At 37.9% G+C, this 13,871-nt stretch overlaps 1 protein-coding gene across 1 annotated transcript in view; it reads right to left on the reverse strand.

The window, feature by feature from the left end:
• The window catches only part of DOCK3 (dedicator of cytokinesis 3), a 190,760-nt gene that overhangs the window by 66,021 nt on the left and 110,868 nt on the right, over positions 1–13,871 (reverse strand). The window contains exons 15-20 of the mRNA XM_029085987.1: positions 12,900–12,917; positions 6,781–6,905; positions 2,270–2,432; positions 1,721–1,827; positions 917–1,088; positions 108–205 (exon numbers count right to left, since the gene is read on the reverse strand). Of these exons, the coding sequence (XP_028941820.1) occupies positions 108–205; positions 917–1,088; positions 1,721–1,827; positions 2,270–2,432; positions 6,781–6,905; positions 12,900–12,917 (683 nt within the window). The remainder of the gene's footprint in view (positions 1–107; positions 206–916; positions 1,089–1,720; positions 1,828–2,269; positions 2,433–6,780; positions 6,906–12,899; positions 12,918–13,871) is intronic.

Raw genomic sequence — 13,871 nt, forward strand, 5'->3', positions numbered from 1 at the left:
ACAGAGTGAATGAAAAAGAACAATAAGAGGGACCATTCCGAAGTGCACTGCAGGTCTGCATTCACTTGCTATCACAGATACATCCAGACTGTTATTTCATCTAGTACCTTAACAATTTCCTCGCCACTGACATGTCTCAGTCTTCCTAGAATATCCATCACACGATCTGGGTAAGCTTTCCATTTCAGAAGGGCAAGCAAATCCACTGCAGAACAGTGAGAGAAAGAGCTAGAATCCATACGCAGAGAGAAGAATGGCAACCCCAGACCCACCACAGGTTCATTATACAGGTTCATTATACTTCATTATGCTCTTGCTGCAGTTCACGCTTCTCAGGAAAACAAAAAAAACAAACCCAAAAAACAAATAGGGGGAAGCAAGAAGGAAAATACAGAGTATGTCCAATACCACTATCAAAGAAATGAATAGAGGAATGCTAAAGTACTTTAAAAAGAGTAAAGGCTGCATTTTTCCCTATGTGACTTGACACTGCACTGTGGACAATCCACTTCTGTCTTGCTATGCTTCAGGGATGTTGCTATTACAATTTTTTATTTACTTAGTAATGCTGTAAAAGCCAAACAAAAACTTTGGATTGTGTAGAAGTGCTAACATTGAATTTTTTTGTTCTTCAATCATTTAATGAAAATTAACTTTGCTTTAACATATTACCCTTCTCTTGCACTTACTTACTTAATGTCTAATTTCTCTGCCATCTGTCAATATCCTTATTCCCTCAAAAAAACCCAGTTTCTGGTTATTTAAATAGTGTTAGTAAAAAATCCCAGCACACATATAATGAAACTATAACAAAGGAGTATTTTAGTAAAATAAACAGAGCACAAGCATACCCATCTTATCTCTCTTTTTTGTAATCCCTGTTGCTTTGGGCAATTTTGAAGGATTTGCTACTTACCATTCTGGGTCAGTTTGGTAGAAGAAAGCTGTGTGGAGACGGAAAAGGTCTCTTTGGTGCTGCGCTGGAAGATGAGGCTGGAAGGGATGTTGGGGCAACCATTGTAGTCCTCTTTGCAGCAAGGCAGCCCCAGGTACAGCGCGTGATTGTTAAACGTGCTGTTCTCATCACACTGCAGGTACAGGACAAGAAATGGATTGTACCTAGCCTGTCTCATTCCACACACAGCCTGACAGCAGTTGCCTAACAGTACTCTTACTGACCTTCTGGGTGCACAAAAGCACTTGTAAAAGTCCAGTGCTTACCACCTGCGGGGCCTGTACACACACGAAACAGACCTCACTCTAGGAGTGTGGTCTCCTAACCACTGACTCTTTAGAACTTATCATGATCTTCCAACTGTACAACTTAGTGCTGCTGTCTGAAAATCATACCAAGGAAATAAACTAACATACAGCAGCAGGAAGAAAAAAATCCAAACAAACCCCCCGAGCCCCTTGCTACAGGGTTGCCAAGCAAAACTGCTGAATGCTCATCAACACTAGTGTGTTTGAATTAAAAATGGAGAGGATTAACAGAGGATAAATCATCATTATCTGAAGGGAAAGGGTGAGCTGTACCTAGAATAGAGGCTGTATCTGTACCTAGTCATGTGATTTTGAATTTCTAAAATTTTGAAACTACTATTAATCTGTTCCTTACATACTTCTAGCAAGGGGGGGGGAAAGATAATGTAATGAACATTACTTATTTAAACTGAAGTAGGGATGAGTAGGTGAAAAGTCTGCAGAGAAGAATTGGTACCTTATAAACATAAAGCTCATGGATATCATCCGACAAGGTAGTGCCGTCATCCCTCATCAATGGAGTGAATGCAAAACCAAAGAGCTTCTTTTCTCCCTTGTCTTTTGCTGTAGCGAGAGAGAGAAATAAGGAATCGTATTTGTACATGTTGTTACAAAAAGCATACAGGTTACATAAGAAACCACATATAATATACTATGTCTAATTCTATGCAAATAATTGACAAGCCTCAAAACAAACACAAACCTGCCAAACAGAATAAAATATAAAATATACATGCTGTAAAGAAAACGTTCTACAGGAGAACACAGCAAAAGAACAGCAGGGAGAACATCTACAAAACGTTTTGCCCTGCACTGATTATTTGTGATGTTTTTAATGTGCTGTTTAATCAATGTAGCAAGTGGCTAATTAGCAGTGCACCTTCACTGTATTTTAGGTGGGCACCCCTTTCCTGCTCCCCACCCAGTAACAGCCTCATTCAATATAACCTGACAACGGAAAGACTTCAGCTTTTTTAGATTTCTGTTGGTTATGTTTTGCACTCACTGGAGCAATGTCTGAACTCAAACCGGAGGTGAGACCCACGGAACCTGTCTATAGGGATGGGCAACTTGATGATTTCCCCCCATCGAGGGCTGTTATTGTGGTAAAGGACAAACGAGTGGTACGCGCTCCTGCTTGGCTCTCCTGAGCCCAGGCTGATGCAGTCCTGGAACAAAAGAAAACAATGTAAGATTAAAAGACATCACGTCACTACAGATGAGTCATTTTATTACACGGTGATAACCTTTATATAATTCATATCTTTCTGTAGACATAAAAGAAGAGTCAGAAGCAGAAACTCAGACACAATGGAATCTGAAATTTTTGAAGAGATCTTTAACTTATGTTTTGGGTCAAAGGGTGAGCTTGAAAACCTATGATACTGAATGAATTCCAGTATTTGAAGTCATTATTTAAGTTATTATTTAAGCTGGTTTCTATCTAGCACAGAATAAATACAACAAACACCTAAGCCCAAATACATACAGATGAGTAAAGATGAGTCCAAAAAACCAAAACAACAAAAAAAACCCCTCAAAAAACCCGACCTGATAGGACCATCACTTGCAATATTAGACTTTTCTGAAAATATCATTTAATCATATTTCTGCTTCAGTACTGCAGTTCAGAAATGACACCTGAACTTTTCAAGCTCTTAGAAGTGTTGGTCTTTTGAAACTACAACCATCCAGCCTCACCGAGTATCCCACAAAATTCTGATTGAGTTACTTCATTAGTGGTAAGCAAAGAATTTCTGTTGAATAGTCATCACCTAAAATATAATGGAATCTAAATTTCTGCTTTTAGATATAAAAAGCTCAGAGATCTTGACCAATCTATATATTCTCAAAGTACAGATGAAAAAAACCACGAATTGATATTATTTAGGAAATACAGAAATCCTCAGTTAGAACATGAGTGAAGGAAGTTAGGAGAAATACCGAGTCCTGAAATAAGGATAGTAAAAGTCCTTTGTAATGAAGACATGGAGCAGAAAGCACATTTTTTTATATAAGCACTAACCTGTGTTATAGATCTAGCACCTACAAAGTGATCCAAAAGATACGACATCTTATAAAACCATGCAGAGAAAAGACAGCTTGGACATTCTTCACTTTTAGCATCTCTAAGGATAATGAATCCAGGAAGAAACAAGCTAAGCAGACTCAGAACAACGCATGCAATACAAATTCTGATGTAAAAACACCCCAGATGGAACAGTATCATGACAAGAAGAACTACTGGTCATTTCCCCAAGGCAGCTCTAAATTCTACCCTGAGAAAATACCAACAATGTTGATTTGATTTTTTCATCTGTAATCAAGGGACTACCAATTTCAAGTATATCCCATTAACCAGACCTGGTTGGTTGGCCTGTGGTCATATCCTTCTGGCTTCGAGAAAGTTAAGAATATGTGAAGGAGCCCAAGAAGAAAGAAAAGTTCTCTGGAATTTTGGGATTCAGTGCAAGAACAGCCTCCCTGGGCAGAGATTCATTGCAAAGGCTCTAATCCAAACTCAGTGACTGCAGCCTATACTCACAAAAGTCCTCTCAAGTCGTAGTAACCTTTTGGTATGTGCCACAATCTCGGCATAAAGGTTGTGTTTTTAATGCAGCAAAGAGAGTTAACTTGCAGGTATCAACAGGCTGGAGTGAGAGCAGGGGTGGCAGTACTAGAAGACAGAATGCCTGCAATATCCCACTTATCTTTTGTAGTAACAGTAGCTTGCTGCACAGCAATTCTGAAACCTCATTCTGAGTTAGGTTCACAGGAGAAGGTAAAATGGTATTTGTTTTGCTTCTATAAGGTGCAGTAAAAATTCTAATTTTCATGTGTGCTTTTTTCTGTTGTCTCAAAAAATTTCCAGCTTTGGCACACGAATGGTCCGTCTCTGAGTGCTGTTTCATCCTATAAACTTTTAAATAAATGATTAGGTCAAGAGTCTTGCCTTCTGGCTGTTAAGTTACTTTCTATGCCTTTATACAACAATCTATAGTCTGAGGAGGGAGGATTGTTTAATCTTTAATTCTGAATTGTGATCTGCAAAATATAAACATGAAACTAGTCTCCATACACCTAGTTACCATGAGATCCAAATATGTAGGTGAATTAGAGGGCAGAGGCAAGTAAGAGAAGCTAAACTAGAAAAAGTATCAAGTAATAATCTTATGGTTCAAGGTATGCCTTGCAATTAATAAGACATTCCTGTTACCGAAACAGAAAGAAGAATAAGTGAGAAATGTGTCAAGGTTTTTTATTTTTCAGACTATATTGAAAGATATTAACAACTGAGTAAAACCATTTTGAAAAGGAAATACTCATTTTCATTTGAAACAGCGCTGTATTCTGGGAATAACTTCACTGCTTTCAATAAGACTATTTCTGGACCAAGACACACTCAACAGCAATAAGGATTTGAGACAGACAGAATATTCTCATTAACGCTGCGTATGGTTCTGCTAAAGTCTTCACAAAGGCATAATTCAGATTTGGATTGTGCTGCTGTTCAGGAAAATTTTAGAGAGTTTATTCTAATATCAGATGAAAATGTTGTGGCAAATCCCCACTGTACTGTGTAACTCAGCACACACTTTCCCACTGGGCAGTCTCTGCGTTGGGAAGGCCAAGGGTCAGGAACAGTAAAGAATATTTCAACCAAGAATTGACCCCCAAGTGCTTTGGGGTCAGTGATTGAACATTCAGTGTTCTGCCCATGCTATTGTAAGCTTGGAGTTTTTTATTAGCTTCTCTACAACATCACCTACTGAAAGTTATTAAATTAACATAATAATTAGACAAATTAAACAGAAGAAAGAAAAAAGCTACACTTGACTGTGATAGCAACCTCGGGTCACGCAAGTGATCCTTCAGGTGACAGGGAACCTAAAGAAAGCAATTCCCTTCATCAGACCTGCACCAAGCCCTATCCAACACACACCTTATTCTTAACATTTATATTAAAAAGTTATTAGACTCTTCTTGCAGTCTCCAGTAATTTCATAGAATCACAGAATGGTTTGGGTTAGAAGGGACCTTAAAGATCATCCAGTTCCAACCCCCCTGCCATGAGCAGGGACACACCTTCCACTAATCAGGTTGCTTGAAGCCTCATCCAACCTGGCCTTTCAGTCATTCAGCATACTGTAAATTTTCTTTTAGAGTATCCTGAATGACTGAAATAAAAGTCCTGATCTAAGACTTTATAATTTACAGAAATTATATTCTGTCTTTGGATGAAACCAGCTCCCTCCTAGTAGAAAACAGCAGGTCATCACAGACTGCTCCAAGGGTCCATACCAAAGATCATACACCACAAAGCTGCAGTGAGAAGTAAGCCATCTAGGGTTTAAGACTAAATTCTTTATATAAAAGGTAAAACAGCATCCATTTAGTGGCATACTAAAATAACCCAGACTAACAGACCTGTGTTAAGCGTCAGACAAATGGATACCTTGACTTCCCAAAACCCACTGCACAGGTGGGATGGTTGGACCTGATGGAGCTCTTTGTCACTTAATTTGAAAGGTACGCCGCGTGCAATTAAACAGCAAAGGATCCTGATCTTCCTGCAACAGCTGTCAGCACAAACCATTTCCTTACCAGAGACATACTTCACTGTTCATGAACTCACAAGCTACTGCAGTAAGAAAGGAAAGGTTCTCCTTTCCACTGAAAAAACAGACTCTGGCAATGAGTTTGGGACACAAGCACTTTGGTGCTTAGACTCTTCTATGATAATTGCTACAAAGGCCATTTTATTGCAGTGAAGGTTAAAAAAAATAAAAAATTAGGGAGAAGTTCTGATTAATACCTTTTAATGCAGCCATTTCTCCATTTCTGATGGATGTTTATGTCAAAATACTTTCTGTTTACTTCCCTATCCTCATGCCTTCCCACCCCACACAAAGTTGACTTATCTACCTTCTACTCTTCAATAATACTAAAAGCAAGAACAGAAGAATAAAGAAAAACATTAAACATCACCATCCACAGCTGGAATGGAGCCATCCCAGGGTGCAAGCCAAGATCTTGGAAATAAGGCTACTCAAATTTATTTTCCAAAGCTACATTCAGTACCATAACTCCAATAACTCAGATTTAAAAGTCTCTCTTGTAATCACATTTCATCACGTTGTACTACACACATTATTTAATTTCAGATATTTGTCATATACTCTTCGGTTCCTTCCAACTACAGTTACTCTAAGCTTTCATTTTACTATAGCCACTGACATCACATTTTGAAATTACATAAGCTTTTCAGTTTCTGAATATTTTCTCCAAGTTCCCTATTCCCATATAGGGGAAGTGCTCCAAATTCTTTCAAATTTATAACTGACCACTTCCTTCATCATAATATATAGTTTAAAAAGCTAGTGGGGGGGGAAAAAAAGGAAAGAGCTAGTTTTAATTTAGCAGTCAGTTCCCTTGCATCCAAGACAAGAAAACAAGAGAGCATGTCCATGGAGCAAGCCAATGGCACCCGAAGCTCAGAGGAAATAAAACACTTACCTTCAAGATTTCTCCATCTGCATAGAGCACGTACATGGTCACCTCAATGTTCTTCTGCACACTCTTCCCCCCTCTTTCGAAGTCTCCCTTTTCTAACGTCAGGTACAAGTCGTTGCGGATATCACCTACAGAACAGAGCGGAGTCACGAGCTCAAATCCAACACGGAAGATTCGGTGCCTGTGTGCAACATATTTTGATTCTGCAAACAAGTTTTCTGTGTTCTGCAAGACTATGGCTGATGCCCAAATCATTCCAAGCAGCAAGTTAATTGTTAATAAAGATGAATATTTTAATATCAGTGCATAAAATCAGACCATTGTTAGTAATGCCTTTATTAAGTTGGAACTCAGAATCAATACTTTCTTTTATTGGGTGTAAGCGGAGAAGGGAAAAAAAACGTTCTATGACTTTGTCTAGTTAGCTGATTTGGAAGTACCAGGCTAAGCTCAGCAAAACATCGTTAACATCAGACTTCATATTTCCAATATATTTTAAGAAAAATATATATTTTTTGATGATCAGCAAAAAAAATGTTCAGTTAGCTCTTCAAATATTTTCCATACTTTCATAGTTTCTTTTTATCATAACAACAAAATAAAAGCAGTCTTTTTGAAACCTGCTTGTAATTCAGTTCAGATGGATTAAGAAGGGATTATAGGTTTGGGGGTTTTTTGTGGGATTTCTGGCTAGCCTCCGGTATCCATATGCATGAATATAAGAAAGCGGGCAGTATGGATGCTTGCCAATTTCTCACTGCCTCATTTTCAAGAGCTTTCAGAGTAAATGACTATATTCAGAAATACAAATGCTAGCATCTATCTCAGCATCTTGTTATCCTGAATTTGACAGATTCTAGCTCACTTTTTTTTTTTCTTTTAATAATCTGATTTGGGAAACTCTGCTTTCAAAACTAAAGCAGTCAATTCTAAAGCACGCACCAAAAGGATAGCACCTATTCTTCTGTAAGATTGACTGTCACCATTTCATGATGGCTAACTCAACGCTTCTTTTTATTTACTTGTCACAAAGGCAAACATACTAAAGGGCAATACAGAAAAATACAAAAAAAGAAAACAATAAAAAAATTAATCCCTTCCAAGGCAAGTATTTTGTTAAGCAGCCTCAAGAGACTTTAATGAAGTAATGGAATGGTTATCCAGCAAAGCAGAGACTCCTTGAATGTCTGATTTCTTCCACCCCAGTACTTGGAGAAGCTGATGCAGTTAACTCTATTAATCAGAAGCACAATGCAAGAGGCAGCATTTGCTTTCAGGCAGTGAGGGATATCCTTTTGCATCTGTCAAAGCAGCACTTCAAATTCCTGAAGTCTATAACCCCACTGAATTTGTTCCTTAATCTACTGTAGGGACAAACAATAGAAGCTTTCAGTCCTGTCTTTACTTTCTTTTTTATTTCTGGAGGTAAGTACAACTTTTTAAAGCATGGAGAATACAGCTCTGTAGCTGACATTCAGTGTTTTCTGCTGGGAACTCTTTCTGAATGGGAATCTATGCAAAATGTTCTCCTTTTTCCATCAGCCTCGCTCTCACTGTGGATTCACACCGAGCTGACTGCTTGAAACTCCTCACAGTCAGAGGTCTGAAAACGCTATGGTTCATTAACAGGAAAAAGATGACAGCGAGAAGCTGGTGAAAGACCACAAATATTTGATCTGTTTTTTCTCATCAGAGAATAGTCATCAAATGCAGCACTCTGTGGTCCACAACAACAGAGAAAATTATCTTGCTGTTCAAAATCAAGCTAAGCTACCCGTATGTTGACTATAGGAATATCAAGGAAATACAAAACTCATCACAAAAGATATTTAAGTAGGGATTTTTGTTCTGAAAATCCTCCTGCTTAACAGACTCCATCTTTTTTTTATTAGCAGTTTACACAATAAGGAAAAAAGTTTCAATTTGTATGCTATAACTCTTGATAAAAATTAATTTTACTCACTATAATTAGCATTTTGGAGCTTCCTATTTATGACCTCTTTTCTGGAAGACAGTCTGGCTACACAAAGTCCAATGTCAGACTGCAAATAATTTTCCAGCCTAAATTAAAGGCAGCATTTGGTTATATATAGCATCTTATCTTCCATTAAGCTTAACAGGAGGGATATTACTTCACTAATTAAAAAAAAATGCCTTTGGGGTAGGGGGTAGAGGAATCTAAAAAATAGTGGATTTGCATCAAAATGAAAAAAAGAAGAAAGGATAAAGTATTTTAGTGAAGTATAATGGTTCACATTCTCTTGTAAAAATATTTTCTATTGAATCTTAAAAAAATAGAAAAAGTAATTACATATAGTAAAATAGGAAGGTAAACGTATCTAGAAAAGACAAAAAGCATTTAACGATCAGGTATGGATAGTTCAAACACTTCCATTTATTTCAGGGAAAATAACCTTACTACAAAAAAGCATGTCCTTTCCCCAGCATACCAGTTAACCACATCTCTTGCTGAGTCCTTGCAAGACATCTTTTTCTCCAGCTGCTACTGTTTTGGAGGGGTTGGAGCTTAGATGCACTAATGGGCTGCACAGAAACTAGAGCAAATGCTTGAACACAGAGCAGTTTATTAAAAATTGTATTTTGAGTAGGCCAAATGCAAGGCTAGAGAAAACATTCTGCACAACCCCACACAAGTGCACAAACAGATAGCGCAGCTTGTGTGGGACTGAACAGAAAGTGACTGGTATGCTCAAGAAGTTACCCCTGTCAGCTCTAACACAGAATAAGAGCTACATATGGAGTCAAAAATCTTGGCAGATAAAGCTCTTCCCATATTTAATTTTATTGCAAAAAGATAAATGAAGAACCTGTATAACAAAGCAGACTATTCACGCCCTCTCCGTGGCAAACTCCTGTACAGACAAAAGTGGCTCTGAAGTGACAAGAATTGACATTTTGAGAGAAGAGCAGTGTGCTGCACCAACTTGGATCGCTCAGGCCTCACATCTTCACAAACAGAGCAGTGCTGATTATAAAACTGGGTTAGCTGTGGCCTCCTATCATTAGTACAGGAATAAAAAAATGTTAGAAGGCTAGTGGGCCAAAGTATTTATAGACTGAAACCTGCGGATGGTATTTTAAGCCGAGGTCTCTGTGTGTCAGATGGCTGTCAAGGATGAACTGAAAACCTAATGAGAGTTTTTAGAATGGTATTTGTTTTAAAGCCCATCTCTCTCTAAAATTGTTTTCAATTTAAAACCATATGTAAACTGCTTTTTAGCATAAAAGACATACAGTTCTAACATATACAGCTACTAATTCTTTAAGAAATGTCCTGAAATAATAGTTATTTTTCACTATAATAAAAAGAGAATTATTTTCTGATGTGTTATGCAGCTCTTTCTTTACCCTCCCCTCACCTCTGTGGGTGGTTCGTTTTGTTTGTTTTAACCTGCTTATGAAGCCTTATGTCAAATGTGCAATTGTTTAAATTATAAATCATGAATTATAACTTTGGAGGATTTGCTTATACTGAAATGAAATCCTTTCTCATATCACCTGAAACTATTTTAATGGTAATGGAAAAGGCTGCATGAGCCGTATATCAATTCTGGGTTTACAACGTAAAGAAATGTAGTGGAAGACTTCCAAATAATTATTTATCATTTTCAAGACTTAATAACATTAAGTAGTCCAATGGCCAGTAATTGTCTAGTATTATTAGACTAAGTCAGAGATTTATCCTGATAAGATTTGTAGGTGTTCCACTAGAAGGCTAACCAGTTACCTGAACTGGAATGCAGTAACAATTTACAGAAAGCATCTGCATTTGATTTAACACTTTTTATTAAGGAAACATAAAAGATTTTGCACACTGAGGACAGGAATGGTCCCTGTTTTATACAGGTGAATGCTGTGTCAGAGAAAGGTTTCATAATTCACATTAGTTCCTACAGGAGAAAGAGGCAAACACATCTCTGACAAATTTGTTTTCCGAGAGGCCAATGTTTTGTGACTTTCTAAAGGGCATGTAACATATCTCTGTAAGGTGGGGAAAAGTGGCAGCTCACAACATTCAGGATGTGCAGGTCTAGTTTCAAGTAACTCAGCAATTTATCCAGAGAATTTTCATTGGATTTTTTAAACTGAAAGTTTAGTCTTTTACAATTTAAGCAGTCAAGGATATTTTTTTAAAACCCCGAAAAACCAAACCAAAACAAAACAAAAAACCCCCCATCAACTATCTTCAAAAATTAGTATTTATGTCTGTATTGTTAAATTGCTGAGACGGTCCCGTTTACCAAAGGCCCAACACTGATATCCTGTCTACTCAACTCTCTAACATCACTGGGTGTAGCATCTTTGTGAAAGTACTGGCATTATACACGAGAGTGCCCATAATCCCTGGAGCGTGAACAGGCAAGGACACTGACAGTATCTTCCACAAAGGCTTATGAAGAAAAAACAAAACCAAACATGTCCAATATATAAATGAACATCCCCATAACTAGAGTAAATCACCATCACCCCACTGACTTCAGTGAAGTTACAGCAGTTTGAACCACTAAGGGCTTGACTCTGTAAGAGATTCAGCCCAGCAAATAACTAAAATCTTTGAAACAAACTATAACATGTGGAATACTTCTGTTCCTGGATAGTGTTCTGACGTGCTTTGGCTATATTTGTTCTAGCTCTTTACAATGGCAACTGCTCTTCCTTCTGGCCAAGAGCACCCTGTTGAACTGGCCACTCCCTGGGTGGATAGCTCTTCTCTGCAGTAGCTTTGGAGGCTGCTGCGCAAGAGCAGGGTGCCAGCCAGTGGATGCTGATCTCAAACAGCAACACTGCACCCTTATGTTAAGTTGCAACTTTCTCCAAATGAAAAACATGCAAGTATTTCTGCAGTGCAGTAATTCCAACACAGACGAGGTTAACAGAACGAGGCCCACGATCACCTTTGTGATCATCACGTTATTTTTACAACTCAGGTGGACTGAAGGAAAAAACTGACGAAGTGCACTGTATGGGAAAGGTCTCACACACGCTCTGGCCTCTTCTCACTGGCTGATCACTGGGGACTTGTTCTCAATCATGGCTCAAAAGATGAAGAGAGCCAGACCTCACACAGCAAGATTTTTCCCTTGCTTTACCAGTGAAGTCACCTCTGACACTGGTGTCAAACTGCTGTATTGCCCACTGTAGTACGACTGGCCTGTTAAATCCAGGAAGCCTGGTGGGGTCAGACAGCCTCTGGGAATCACAGCAGATCCACTGCAGCACTTTATTTCTCTGCCCCTTTACCTGTCAGTCACTAATTTTTTTAAGGTCTGTATTCTTGAAATAGTTACGGTATGCAACTATTAACATTATTGGGAGTAAACATTACAGCAGCAAGGGGAAACAAAGCTTTTACCTACTGCCTGTATAGCAAATTCAATTAACCTTCCGCCCCCCCTTCCATAAAAAGAACATTATGCAAGTTTAACTCTGTGTCTTCCTCTAGCTTTCGGAGAACAGAACATTCAATTGTTCTCAAGGAAAAGGAGCAAACAATACATTAGATTATTTGCTAACCATTTTTCAATTTTATGTCTGGAAGAGAATTTATACAATGCTCTTTTTAAATTCAATTATTTCCCTGAAACAGTTTTTTTTCAGTAGTAGTAAGTTGATTTTTAACATATTTTTTTTCTTATCTCCTCCAGCTTAGTATTTTAACTTCCCATTTCTGCAAGTTATGCTTGAGAAAAATATTTTTTTATTCTCCTTGGAAACGCTTTTTGGGTGTAATTATTACATAATTATGTCTTTTAGTCTCTCTTGCCAAGTTGGCTCTCTTGCCGTGAACATTTCGAGAATAGCTGATGGATTTTGCCATGTCCATTTCTTAATGTCTTTTGCCATGACTTTGTGCTCAGTGACAGAACAGATGCTGAGATGTTTCTCACCTTTGCTACTCATTCATCTGTCATAGATACTAAATTTGTCTGAAACACTGTGGTATGAAGAGAGTAAGACAAAGTCTACACCTCTCTGTTACCAAAGTTTCCCTATGATGTAATGATTTTCTACCTTTACCAATCCCCAAAATTCCATGAAAGATATGAAAATGGGAAAAAGCAAGCAATAAGCAGATATTACACAGAAAAGCAGGAACTTACACCCAACTATCTTCATCTCTGCATCAGAAAGAGAGAGAAGAAAGGGAAAGGGAAGGGAGAGAAGCCAGGAAATTAAGACAAGGAGGGAGGAAAAAAAAGAGAAACAAACATCACTCACAAGTAGAAGATGAAGCATGCACTTTTCATCAGAGGATCAAAGTAAAAGACAGAATACTTATCAGCACATGGGGAAGGGAAGGGATGTCCTTTGGGGAACTGACAAACGCCATGCCTATGCAATAGATTTCTGATCAGCAAGTTCTGTATACAAATAAAGTTGCAATCCCAAAGGCAAGCAGCACATGCCTCATTGCTTTTATCTCTGGGGAAAGGTAAAATTGTCAGGATCAGATGGACGGACTTAAACCCAGGAGCAATTTAGAAAAGAAAAAAAAAATCACAAATGAACAAAAACCCACCACACCTCTTCATGAGGCTGGTTTGGCTGAATCCCTTCTGATTTGAACAAAAAAAAAAGATAATTGAAGTCTTTATGATGCTCTTCTAAGATCACAACACAGTAGGAAATAAAGAACATTTTATCTTTGGAAATGAAGACAGGCATGGTTATTTTGTAGGATATTAATCTTGTTCTGCATAACCATGCAAGACACAAGCACATAAAAACCAGCTTCACTTTATTTCTTGATGACGACCAGCTACCACTTACGTCGCTCATATCTGAGTGAGGGAAAAGAGGGCTTGACACAGGAACTAATGCTACTGTTTAAAACAAAATGGCATAGAAAAACTGTGTGATAAGACACAGCTACGGAATTTTAAGATGCGTACATGTGAAAGGATTTCCTATTAAAAAAAGAAAATTAAAATGTTAAAACCTTTGACCAAGAAGATTAATTTGAAATGCCAGAGCTATTTAATTTTTAAAAGATAGATTTCTTGGTTGAGCAGAATGACCACTGCATATTTTAACAATACTAGGTGACACAGCCTTTATTAATACATTAATAA

The sequence above is a fragment of the Antrostomus carolinensis genome, unplaced genomic scaffold (assembly GCF_000700745.2).
Source record: "Antrostomus carolinensis isolate BGI_N321 unplaced genomic scaffold, ASM70074v2 scaffold9257, whole genome shotgun sequence".
Classification (NCBI taxonomy): Eukaryota; Metazoa; Chordata; class Aves; order Caprimulgiformes; family Caprimulgidae; genus Antrostomus; species Antrostomus carolinensis.